Consider the following 12647-nt stretch of genomic DNA (forward strand, 5'->3'; position numbering starts at 1 on the left):
GAATATGTGGCGGTACCCGCGGGTGTTAATGCACATGTAACACCCTTACTTGAGTCGTATTTACATCACATGTGAAATCTTTGTTACAGCTGAAAGAGAGAAACGTAAAGATCAACTACTTCAATTAGCAAAATCAAAGCAATACCGGACAGACAAAGAACTGCAGAACCTACGACAGGTAGACATTGATGGTTACACCCTGTGGATGTTTTGAAATGATTATAGAACATTTATTTATTAGTAGTATCAGGTTTCCTTCGACATTCTCAAGTACAAATCAATATTTATAGTGCTGTGAAACTACAACTCTCAGCATGCAAACATACTCAGTTGTCGTTCTACTTCCTGTAGAAGTGAAAAGAGCATTCTGGGAGTTGTAGTTTCAGAACAGCTGGAGGGACGGAGGTTGCTGAACCTTGATGTAATATATAAAATATGTCACTTGTTGGTGCCTTATAACAGATACACTGTAATATGTCACTTGTTGGTGCCTTATAACAGATATACATGAAGCAGCAGCATGAACTGCAGTTTCTTCACCTATCTTTGGAGAGTTACTGCGACAAAGCACATAAGCAAGTGGATGTGAGGTAACTGTTAATACCCATGAGATTTCCCAGTATATCAAAAATAGTAACCACAAGGCCTCCTTCACACATACACTTGTTTTAATACATCTGAAACTTGCATTTTTTCTGGTGTTTGTAAGTCCTATAGAGATGCCTTTAAGAAAATCGCAAGAAATGAATGCCAAGAATGTGCTGTATTTAAAAAAATAAATAAATAAATAAAAATTATATATATAAAATGAAACAAAGAGGATATGGGGGAATTTATTAAGGCCTCCTGCACACGAACGTGTGCGCCCCGTGGTCGTGCACGAACACACTTTAATGGGTCCGAGATCTGGCCGTTCCGCAAAAAGATAGGACATGTTTATTTTTTTGCGGAACGGAAGTACGGGACGAAACCCCACGGAAGCACTCCGTAGTGCTTCCGTAGGGTTCCGTTCCGCACCATTCCACATCTCCGGATTTGCGGACCCATTGAAGTGAATGGGTCCGCATCCATGATACGGAATGCACACTGAACAGTGCCCGTGTAGTGCGGATCCGCAAATGGCCACGGAGCGCACACGTTCGTGTGCAGGAGGCCTAAAACTGATGCCTCTTAATAATTTAGATGCATTTCAGGAGGTCCAAATGCCAGGTAACGTCTAAGGGGTTGTTCACCCCCGAAGGCCTTTTGGACATATAACCGCAACGTGGATGGACGCTGCAGGGTATCATACATACCTGTTCCAGTGCCTTTACTGCTTCTCTGGCACTGCAGCTTTCCAGTCTCAGTGTATCAACATTTGGTCACATGACTGGCTGCATTGGTAAAGTGTCACTTAACATGACCCATGGTGGGCACGTCGCTGCTATAGCGGTCACGTGACCCATGTCAAACCAGATGTTAATGAGGGGAGACCAGAAAGCAGTGGCAGGGGAGTGAAGGAGCTGGAATCCAGCAGCAGGGAGCAGGTAAGTATGATTCCCTCTGGCCCAGGTCTGGCCAAATTCGTGTTTCTGCCCGAAAGGCCACCAGGGGTAAACTGCCCCTATAAATTTGTCACTTTTAGAAAAGTGTTGAGCTAACTGTATTGAATTTTTGTGCACAAGTTGGAGACTTTTCTGTGCCTGAAAATGAACGTAGAAACTTTGATAAATTTTCCTTTGTGTATATAGACTTTTCAGTAATTTCATGTATGCTTTAAAGTAAGTGTCTTTTTCCTAAACACAAAAAAAGCTATTAAAAGTATCAACAATAACACTGCAAAAAAATCTAAACTGGAAAATGTGTGAGAATCCGTTTCACACGAGTGTCTACGGCCACATTTTTGCACTCATACTATGCACCATTGTCTGGGCCCCACTGCGTGTCTACCGAGATCTGTATGATACTGTGCGTTTGAGTCAGTAGAATGGTGGTTGGACGGCAAAAACTCATCCATAATATGGGTACAAAAATGCACCCATACTGTGCTCATGTGAAACTTACAAACTCTGGTCTTGATATCAAGTCTGTTAGAAGAGAATGCGACAAATGTATTAAGACACGACACAGGTCTCTTCATAAATTTGGTGCGTTTTCAGGCATTCCGGCTTACAAATCTACACCAGCTATGAACCAGCATAGATTTCTACTATCATTTACAACAGTTTCTGCTGTGAATGAAGAACATCTGTTGGGCTGCGGGAAGCCATGCCCCCTCCCACTAGGCCCAAAAAAATAATTTGCCCCTTAGAATGTTTAATTGATTGTATTTTACAAAGAAGTCAGTATATCTAATAGTTGATCAACTTTTCTTTATGTAATAATCAGTGCATTTTTCTCATAGAAATGTGTCATTATCAGTAAGTTCTGCAGCTCTAACATTAATGTCATGTGTCCACCTTCTGTTTCTAGTTGTAATCCTTCAGATATCATTTTGGATTCTGCTGAGAATGATGGATTAGTAGCGAACCTTCAGAGCCCACCTCTTTGCATGGAAGACCTGAATATGCCCTTAATGCAGTCAACCCTTACATACTCAGAACCTCTCAGATGCCAGGTTGGTGCTTTAAACGCTATGGACACCTTTGTGCATTAAAAAATCTATAACCCCATATCTTACCGTAATGCAGCACATAATAAAATTGCACTTGTTTGTTTATTGGTATCAGCTTTGCTTCACATGCCCTCAGAAATGCTCTGATATGATTTTTACTCTCTGTTGTCATCTCCTGTGAGGCTCTGCGGGCGTTCCTGTTGATTTCACATGCACCAGCACAAGCTCTGCTGCCCCGCCCCACATCCTGTTACACAGCACAGCTAGCAGCCACTTACATATAGGCTGCTTGTATGCTACAGCCTGTAAGCAGCAGATTTATTTCTCTCTTTCCATTCTGTAGAAAGTCCACTATTTGTAGACAATAGATATTTCTGCTGATAACGTTAGTGGAGATATCTACAGTCAGAACCATGGCGTTATTAGCAGGATATAGATCTCATTACTGACAGCTCCCACATGGTAGCATCATGCTCTCTCTTCTGAATACAGTATTGTGTGCAGTCCGCACAGTGAGCGGTCACTTTTCCCACACAGATTAGTACAGTGTGACGACACACAATGCTTTGTACACATAGAAGTACACAGCAGGGGAGATTTATCAAAACTGGCGTAAAGTTGAACTGGCTTACTTGCCCATAGCAACCAGACTCCTTACAATTTACAATGAATCTGTGATAGATGAAAGGTGGAATCTGATTGGTTTTGGAATGGCCCAGCCAGAGCCCAGACCTGAAAATCTGTGGGGGTGATCTGAAGAGGGCTGTGCACAGGAGATGCCCTCGCAATCTGACAGATTTGGAGTGTTTTTGCAAAGAAGAGTGGGCAAATCTTGCCAAGTCAAAATGTGCCATGCTGATAGACTCATACCCAAAAAGATTGAGTGCTGTAATAAAATCAAAAGGTGCTTCAACAAAGTATTAGTTTAAGGGTGTGCACACTTATGCAACCATATTATTTTATTTTTATATTTTTTCTTCCCTCTTCCTAAAAGATTTCAGTTTGTTTTTCAATTGTGTTGTACAGTTTATAGGTCACATTAAAGGTGGAAAAAGTTCTCATTTTTTTACATCACAGAAACCTGACATTTTAGGACCGCAGCATGGAAGGGGTTATGTCTGCAGTTTGAAGCAGATTGTCAGCTGTATGTTACAGCTGACAGTCTGCACCCTCGGCCATCCTGAAGGGGGGAGGGGGTAGAGGAGGGAGAAAGACACTGCACGCTCCTGTGTGGAGCCGGGAGGAGTTACAGAGAATCCGTCAGATAGGAAGCACAGCGGGCTGTAGAAGGAAAATGAAAAAATATAGATAAATACAACCAATTGGAGAAATGATTTTCTGCACAAAATAAATTAGAGTATTATTATTATTTTTTTTTACAAAGGTTTCCTGCCCACGTTCCAATAACCAAACGTTTTTATTTTTCCGTTTATATAGCTATATGAGGGCTTTTTGTTTGCGGGACAAGATGCTTTTTTTTATTGCCGCCATTTAATTTACCATATCTCGTATTGGATCACGGGAAAAACATTCTTTGTGTGGCAAAATAAATTAAAAAAACTGTATTCTGCCAAGGTTTTTGGGGTTTTGACATTACAGCGTTTACTGTGCTCTAAAAATAACCTGACATCCTTATTCTGCGGCTCAATATGAATGCGGTGATACCAAACTTGTATAGGTTTTTTTGTTTTACTAATTTCAAAGATCTTTTATTTTTCCAAATTTTCTGACAGCCATAACTTTTTTTTATATTTCAGTCTACAGAGCTCTATGTTTTTTGCACAATGAACTGTATTTTTTTATTGGTACCATTTTTGTGGTATGTACATCTTTTTGATCACTGTTATAAAATTTTTAGGGGGACAAGATGACAAAAAAAATGGTGAATCGCGTGTTTAATTTTTTTCCCCGTTATGGCGTTCACTGTACAGGAATTTTAATATTTTTTTTTTATATCTTAATAGTTCAGACGTTTTCAGATGCGGCGATACCTAATGTTTATTTTTTTATTGTTTATATATTTTTAAATGTAAAAGTGGGAAAGTGGGGTGATTTAAACTTATTGGTGCTTTTTTATTTTATTTTTTAAAACTTTTTTCACTTTTTTTTTTAAACTATTAGCCCCCATAGGGGCCTTGTACATGGGATCTTTTGATCCCCTCTCCTATTCACTCTAAGGCCTATTGCACACGACCGTATGGCTTTTTCAGTGTTTTGCGATCCGTTTTTCACGGATCCGTTGTTCCGTTTTTTGTTTCCGTTGTGTTTCCGTTTGTGTTCCGTTTTTCCGTTCCGTTTTTTCGTATGGCATATACAGTATACAGTAATTACATAGATAAAATTGGGCTGGGCATAACATTTTCAATAGATGGTTCAGCAAAAAACGGAACGGAAACGGAAGACATACGGATGCATTTCCGTATGTGTTCCGTTTTTTTGCGGACCCATTGACTTGAATGGAGCCACGGACTGTGATTTGCGGGCAATAATAGGACATGTTCTATGTTAAAACGGAACGGAAAAACGGAAATACGGAAACGGAATGCATACGGAGTACATTCCGTTTTTTTTGCGGACCCATTGAAATGAATGGTTCCGTATACGGACCGTATACGGAACGCAAAAAACGTCCAGTAAACGGGAAAAAAAAACGTCCGTGTGCAATAGGCCTAATAGAGTATTTTCACACTGTTCATTCTGAGCTATGCCTCATGCATAGCTCTGTATGGAGAAAGCCATGGTAGGCCTGTATTGCTTCAGTAGCATCCAGGCTGCCATGGCAACCGATTTCACTGCACAGAGGGAGCCTCATCCCTCTGGCTTTACTCACAGGTGCCGCGATCAGGGTTGATTGCGGCACCTGAGGGGTTAAATGACATGGCTGACGCAATTGCCGCCTCCTGTCAGTGCGGCGGGTGCCGGCTATATGATACAGCCATGGCCCTCTCCATACATCCCTTCACACATTATGATGTACATTATGATGTACAAAGTAGATGACATGCAGGTAAACATTGATGAGGACGCAGCACTACCTCGAGTGCTGTGACTCCTTCAAGTCAGACCCCTGCCCATCTGTTATTGATGACCTATCCTAAGGATGGGTCAGGACTATCATGAAATTGGAGAGCCTTTTACCTCCACATGTGACACAATAAGTTGTAATATGCTCCATAAATCTGCTTCAGCTCCGCTGCTTCTTGCTTTCACTAGAAATGACCTTTCATATAAGTGTCCTATTGCTTGTTACGTTAAACAGAATTGTTGCATTTAGCACTTACTAATGTATTGTGATTATCCATATTGCCTCCTTTGCTGGCTGGATTCACTTTTCCATCACATTATACACTGTTCGTTTTCAAGGGTTACAACCACCCCGCAATCCAGCATCGGTGGTCGTGCTTGCACACTATAGGAAAAAGTGCCAGCTTTTCTGGTGGTCCGGGACCGCGGGAGTGCGCATAGGTCAGTACCTTTTCTTGTTGTGTGCAAGCTGGATTGCAGGGTGGTCGTAACCATGGAAACAAGCAGTGTATAATGTGATGGAAAAATTAATCCAGCCAGCTAAGGAAACAATATGGACAAATCACAATACAAGTCTCTCGTATTAACTTTGTCTACATGATGATAAATGTCTTTTGCCGAAGTGAGACAACCCCTTTAATCTTCAGCTAGGTGTGCACCATGGAGGGGGTATTGAGTGGCTTCCAGACCCCTGTAGAGTTGGTCCTCTCAGGTGGAAAACATTTGCATTTAGTGGTTCAAGAACCAGCTTGTAAGTCCCCTGTTACCCTCAATGGCTGGGGCCAGTGACATTTGGACAGTCCCCATGCACGTGAGATGCCTGTAAATATTACAGCCAGTAGTGACATTGTTGTTCTAACTGAAGTTTATTCCAGTGGTCTATTCACATGACCACACCAGTCACAAAAATCGTGTCCATATTACTCCAGTAAAGATGTGGAGTAACATCCCAAGACAGAAGTGTTAGACTTACAGATAAACCAAATTTATCAAACATCAAGCGACATTTGTTAAATTACGGCAATTTAGACTCCTGCAAAACAAATTAAAAAAATTCCCCTGATAAATTTTTCACTTTAAGAGACACTTGAAAATAATTTTCGTAAACAAGAAGTTATTCTGACAAATGTCAGAATGGATTTGCTCAGTAATACACCTACCCAGGTTGCTACAGTAAGTTTGTGAAAAGAAACTAAGGACAGTCGTACACAGTGGACAGCTATCTGCCATGTTCCTTCCCAGAAGTGTGCATGTTTATTTAAATGGGGAGAAGGCAGCAACAGCATGTTGACGGGGAATGGTAAATGTGCCCCCATACACATGTAATATCAACTTTCTTCTGACCTGAGTGGCCTGCATAAATGTTGGAAATATTTCTGCTGCACTTTTTATAGCTAGTGAATTATGAGTACATTGTATTTAGATCAGGTTTAAAAATGGCATGTATTATCTTTCTGTTATTATTCACCTGACCTTCATGTTACTTCTTGTTAATTTTTTACTATTTGACTTGCTCGGTAGCCAAATTCTTGATACAGGTACATGAAGTAAAACCTCAGAGGTATACAAGATATGAATTTATCACATTTCAGTTAGTTTACTTTTCACAAAGTCAAATATTGTTTGTAGAAGGTAATTTGCTTTTACTTTGAGGTATTGTTCGCAGGTATTGCTTTCACTTAAAACTGCTGTTTGTGGTAATTATTAAAAACATGTTCTTCCCTTACGCCCCTTACAGCAGCACAACATATGGGGAATTCTCCGCCTTGCGGGCTGATAAGAAAGATGGAACTTTTAATTGACACCTGAACAGAGGCGGCTCTAGACTTTGTTAGGCCTTAGGCGAAACTCGAACATGAGGACCCCACGAAGATTGTTGGGATGCTTGTGATCTCCCGTACGGCACCCCGGCTCAGTCCTCAAGAAATAAGCTGTGTCCACCACCGCACGGAGCGGTGGTGTGGTCAACACTCCCCCTCCATGTATCTCTATGGAAGACTCAGAGATACACAGGTGCTGTATCTGCGGCTCTCCCATAGATACATGGAGGGGGAGTGTTGACCACCGCTTCGGGCACAAGGAGATCCGGAGTACCATACAGGAGATCGTGGGGGATCCCAACGGCCAGACCCCCCGATCAGACACTTATCTCCTATCCTTTGGATAGGGGATTTATTTTCCTATCCCGGAGTACCCCTTTAATATGCAGTGACATCACAGTAAAGGGTTAATATGCACAGTGACAACTGGCCCAGTTCTCTAAATCGACCCTCCCCCCGCACACCGCATTTTGCTGTATTTGCCATATAGCAGCACATACCTGTCACATCCAGGGCCTCCAGGTGACGTCTCCTCAGATGTAGATTTTCTCTGTCATCTTCTCCATTCAGTCCGGACACTTCTCTCAGCCATCTCGTCTCTGCAGAGTGTGACACACAGACATCTTAGTGCCCTCACTTTTCTATAATCATCCCCCGACCTGGAGTCCCCACAGTGTTATCCTGCTGATTGCTGTGCCCCCCAATACCCCCAAATACTATCCTGAAGAAATAATAGTGCCCCCATAGTAATAGTGCTCCTCATAGTCCCACCAATAGTAATTCCCTTCTAGAATGCTTTTATTAGTAATACTGCCCCCATTAAGTAATTTGTCCGACACACTGCCCCCCATTAAGTAATTTGCCCCCACACTGCCCCATTAAGTAATTTGCCCCCCACACTGCCCCCATTAAGTAATTTGTCCGCCACACTGCCCCCATTAAGTAATTTGTCCGCCACACTGCCCCCCATTAAGTAATTTGTCCGCCACACTGCCTCACAAATTTGCCCACACACTGCTTCATATTATGAAATTTTCCCCCCACCTTGTACTTGTCCGCTGATCTGCTAAGCTTCTGCGCGGGCATGAGTTCAGTCACTTGAGAGCACAACCCCATCCTGCGGCGCGTAATCCCGCAAGACCCGTGACCTCCCGCGGTGGGTCTCGCGGGATTACGCACCGCACTACTGGGTTGCGCTCTGAAGTGACTGAATTCATGACCGCGCAGCAGCCTAGCCTATTAGTGGACAAGTACAAGGGGGGTGGGGAATAGCATTCGGGTCCCTGGCTCAAGCCTGGAATGTTTGGACCTAAGGACTCTCCCATCCGACACTGCCGTAAGTACTTGCGGCGGTGTCGGGTGGGAGCCAGAGCAAGGCCCCCTCCAGCGCGAGACCTTAGGCGGCGGCCTAAGTGGCCTAATGGAAGAGCCGCCTCTGCACCTGAACACTATATACAAGGTGCCCCACCCCTTTTTGTATTTTAAATCTTTATTAGCAGACTGACTAATATCAGGAGAGAGCCTTGTGCTGCTGACAGGACTAAGCGAAAACAGATTTACATTCTAAATCTAATGCTTCCCTTACAGCAGCACAACATATGGAGAGATCTCCATATGCCTTTTTCTGTTCACGGGACTAAGGGAAAACAGATTTACATTCTAAATCTAATGCTTATTTCCCTTTAAAGTGCGCTATCACTAGGTTTAGGGCCACTAAACCCCAAGCATGTCCTTATGTAGATGGGGTTTACACTTTTCTAAAGAGGTCTCTGTCACAACCAGCTTTTTTGGCATTGAGTAGTATTACCAGAGATGCATTTGGAGCTATCGCATTTGGCTTTGGACCCATGTGTATTGTGCAAGTGAAACGGAAGTCAGTACATCTCATGAAGCCAGGTGTCCTCTGCTCCATCTGCACAATTCTGTTGCATCTGAAATGGCTGGATTCATCTCAGGGGCATCTTTTAGAAAGCTAAACCCCAGCTGCGTAAGGTCGTGCTGTGGTTTAGTGTCCCCAAACCTAGTGACAGGTTAAGAATTGATCAACTTAAAAGGGTATTCCCATCCCAGACATTGCTGGCATCTTGCTAGGATATACCACAAATGTCAGATAGGTGCAGGTTCCACCTCTGCGACCTGCTTCTGTCTCCAAAACGGACCACCCAAAGTGAAGGATAGCACAAGTGTGGCCAAACTCCATTCACTATAGGAGTTTCGAAAATAACCGAGCACTGGCTATTTCTGGCAGTCCCATAGCAGTGAATGGAGAGGTAGCAGTGTATGCAATCTTTTCACTTTGGGGGCCTGTTCTAGATATAGGATTGGGTCCTAGAGGGTGGGATCCGTGCTTATCTGTCATTGGTGTCATATCCTAGTGATATGCCAGCAATGTATGAGATGGGAATACCAATTTAAATGCAATAACCCTAAGGCTGCTTGATGAATAAATAGTTGTAACTAAAACTGTTGTAAATAAATCACATGTAAAAAGCAGTTCACAAATTGTACTTGTAAGAAACCTTATATTGTGCTGAATAGAATCCGATTTTTAGCATAATATGTATGACAAAAAAAAAATCATTACGTTTGTACTGTAGTGCAGCATTTAAGTGCCCAAACTTGCATATTTCAGCAATGATTGGGCTAAGCAGCTATCTTTGGTTTCCTTTATCTCCTGGAGGAACATAGGATTAAAGTAGCACTCCCACAAAAAGCTTTATTCTCTGACCTGTTAGATGTTATGATGTAATCTGTAGTGAATGTAATCTTCTCACCAGTGACTGTATTTGTGAGTTATAACCTCGCTTTTGAGCCTGAGCTGTGTTTTGTGACCAGCACTCTGCTCCTCTAACTGACACAGGACAGGAAGTCAGTTACTTCTCTATTCATTCCTATGAGACTGACGTTGAGCAGTACATAGGAATACATAGAGAAATTGGCTTCCTGTCCATACATAAGAGCCAGAGTGTTGGTCACATGACACAGCTGAGGATCAGAAGGGAGGGGATAATTTAGAAATACAGTCACTGTTAAGAAGATTACCTTTACTACAGTTTACATCATGTACTTTTCTAACCGGTCAGAGAATAAACAATTTTGTTGGAGTGCTGCTTTAAGCATATTTAATTTTAGCCTTTTCAGTCCTTTAGACATCAGGGGACCATCAGAAATTGCCATAAAGGCTTTTTCCAGGACTTAGCTTTTCATGACCTATTCTCAGGACAGGACACAAATATTAGATCAGTGGGGGCCCAACACCCCACTCCCTAACGATCAGCTGTTTCAGGCAGCCTCCAGCGCCAGAAACTATACAGTGGTTGGAGCCAGAAGTTATTTTTGGTAAATATGGTTAACAGTAATGGTAGGTTCACACTTGCAGTAAAAGGATCCAGCAGGCTGTTCTCTGCTAGGCCGGATCTGGTGAACTCTGGCAGGCTGTTCTTTGCGGAAGTGTGAACGTACCCTAACTTCTATTATCTGGCTGTAAAATGTTGTGTATTATGTTGGCAGTATGTGAATTGCCAGGATACTGCCACAAGAATAGATATTTTTAGCGTAGGTTATCTCAAATGTGCTCTTCAAAAAAATTTAGTTATTTGGGGCAATGCTAAAAAACATGCTTTGTATGGTGCTTGGCTCATTACCTAAGCAGGACTACATTGCAGGGGGTGATTGATGCCCTCCCTGCCTGGGTGAAGTAGGAGGGCATCAGAGCTCTTTAGGTCTATATTCCTTGTATGGTCCACCAATGGAAAACAAAAAAGGTGCAAAGGACAGAAATAGTAAGAGGTTTAGTAGGTATGGTGGGAAGTATTAAATTGATCCTATTTTTTTTTTACCTGTAATAAGAATTTAAGAATAATACTCTTTACATTGCCCAAAATGTTAAACTATCTTGTTTCTATTCATATGACAGACTCATTCCCCAACAACTAAATTGCAAAACCTGTTGGCAAAGTCACGTCAGATGGTTGCAGATCTTGAACTTGGCTCGTTAATCTCTGACCCATGTGGCAACTCTAGCCAAATGGTATGTAACAATGTACAGTAACTGTTTCATAGTCCAGCATCCAACTACTGAGATGCTGTATTGTTGGATATTACAAAACCTGGAACAACCACTGGCATAATTGTGTGCTCCATGTTCATAAAGTTTTCTACATTGCACATCTGGTCTCTCTGTTCCTACAACCCATTTTTTCAAGGTTTGCTTGCAATGGTAAATTAATGGGCAAACATTATAATTCATTAGTTTATAGAGTAGTGTTCTGCTTTGGATGAATTTCTAGTGATCTTTATTTAACAAAATGGTATTCGGTAAAACTAACTTGCAATATAAAAGCTATAATTCATTGTCTCTTACAGTATACAACGGAAAGCGTCCTATATACTAACCCTCCAGAAATCGGGAGCAGAGAAGATAAACAGGAGAGTTTGGGCAGTTGATGGTAACCTTAACCCTGCCTCTCAGAGGATAAGTCGAGCAGTTTCAATCTCGGCTGAAGTGACACAGCCTATACCTCTTAGTTTTGGTGGAGGTCTCAGCACCTGGACTCGCACCAATCAAGATTTCTGACATGTTAATATGACGTCGTAAGATTTCTCATACTATAGGCACACTTAAAGGGGTTGTGCAGTCAAAGATATTAATGACCTATCCTCCGGATAGAAAAGAAAGATGAGCAGCATAGTGGGATAAATCCATATTCAATGTTTAAGTCACTATGTGTGCTGCCTAACTGCCATGTCGCTATGTATGCTGCGTAAATACTAAATAAAACACCATTGACTGAATTGGACGAGTGCTGCGGATTTCTCTACATTGCTATCCTCAGGATAGGTAATCAATATCCGTTCAGCAAGGGTCCGACTACTGGCACCCCACTGAGCAGCAGTTTAAAGAGGTAGCAGCGCTCCTGTGGGCTTCCATGTCAGAATTAGGCTACTTTCACACTAGGGTTTTGGCTTTCCGTTTGTGAGATCCGTTCAGGGCTCTCACAAGCGGTCCAAAGCGGATCAGTTTTGCCCTAATGCATTCTGAATGGAAAAGGATCAGCTCAGAATGCATCAGTTTGCCTCCGTTCAGTCTCATTCCGCTCTGGAGGCGGACACCAAAACGCTGCTTGCAGCATTTTGGTGTCCGCCTGACGATGTGGAGGCAAACGGATCCGTCCTGACACAGAATGTAAGTCAATGGGGACGGATCCATT

At 42.3% G+C, this 12647-nt stretch overlaps 1 protein-coding gene across 2 annotated transcripts in view; it reads left to right on the plus strand.

Annotated features, from left to right (window-relative positions):
- The window catches only part of CCDC62 (coiled-coil domain containing 62), a 58108-nt gene extending 45691 nt beyond the window's left edge, over positions 1 to 12417 (plus strand). For both annotated transcript variants that reach the window (XM_040416172.1, XM_040416173.1), the window contains 5 exons: positions 90 to 178; positions 502 to 590; positions 2452 to 2596; positions 11354 to 11467; positions 11803 to 12417. In XM_040416172.1, the coding sequence (XP_040272106.1) occupies positions 90 to 178; positions 502 to 590; positions 2452 to 2596; positions 11354 to 11467; positions 11803 to 11883 (518 nt within the window). In that variant the 3' untranslated portion in view covers positions 11884 to 12417. The remainder of the gene's footprint in view (positions 1 to 89; positions 179 to 501; positions 591 to 2451; positions 2597 to 11353; positions 11468 to 11802) is intronic.
- Positions 12418 to 12647: the final 230 nt, after the last annotated feature.

The sequence above is a fragment of the Bufo bufo genome, chromosome 2 (assembly GCF_905171765.1).
Source record: "Bufo bufo chromosome 2, aBufBuf1.1, whole genome shotgun sequence".
NCBI lineage: Eukaryota > Metazoa > Chordata > Amphibia > Anura > Bufonidae > Bufo > Bufo bufo.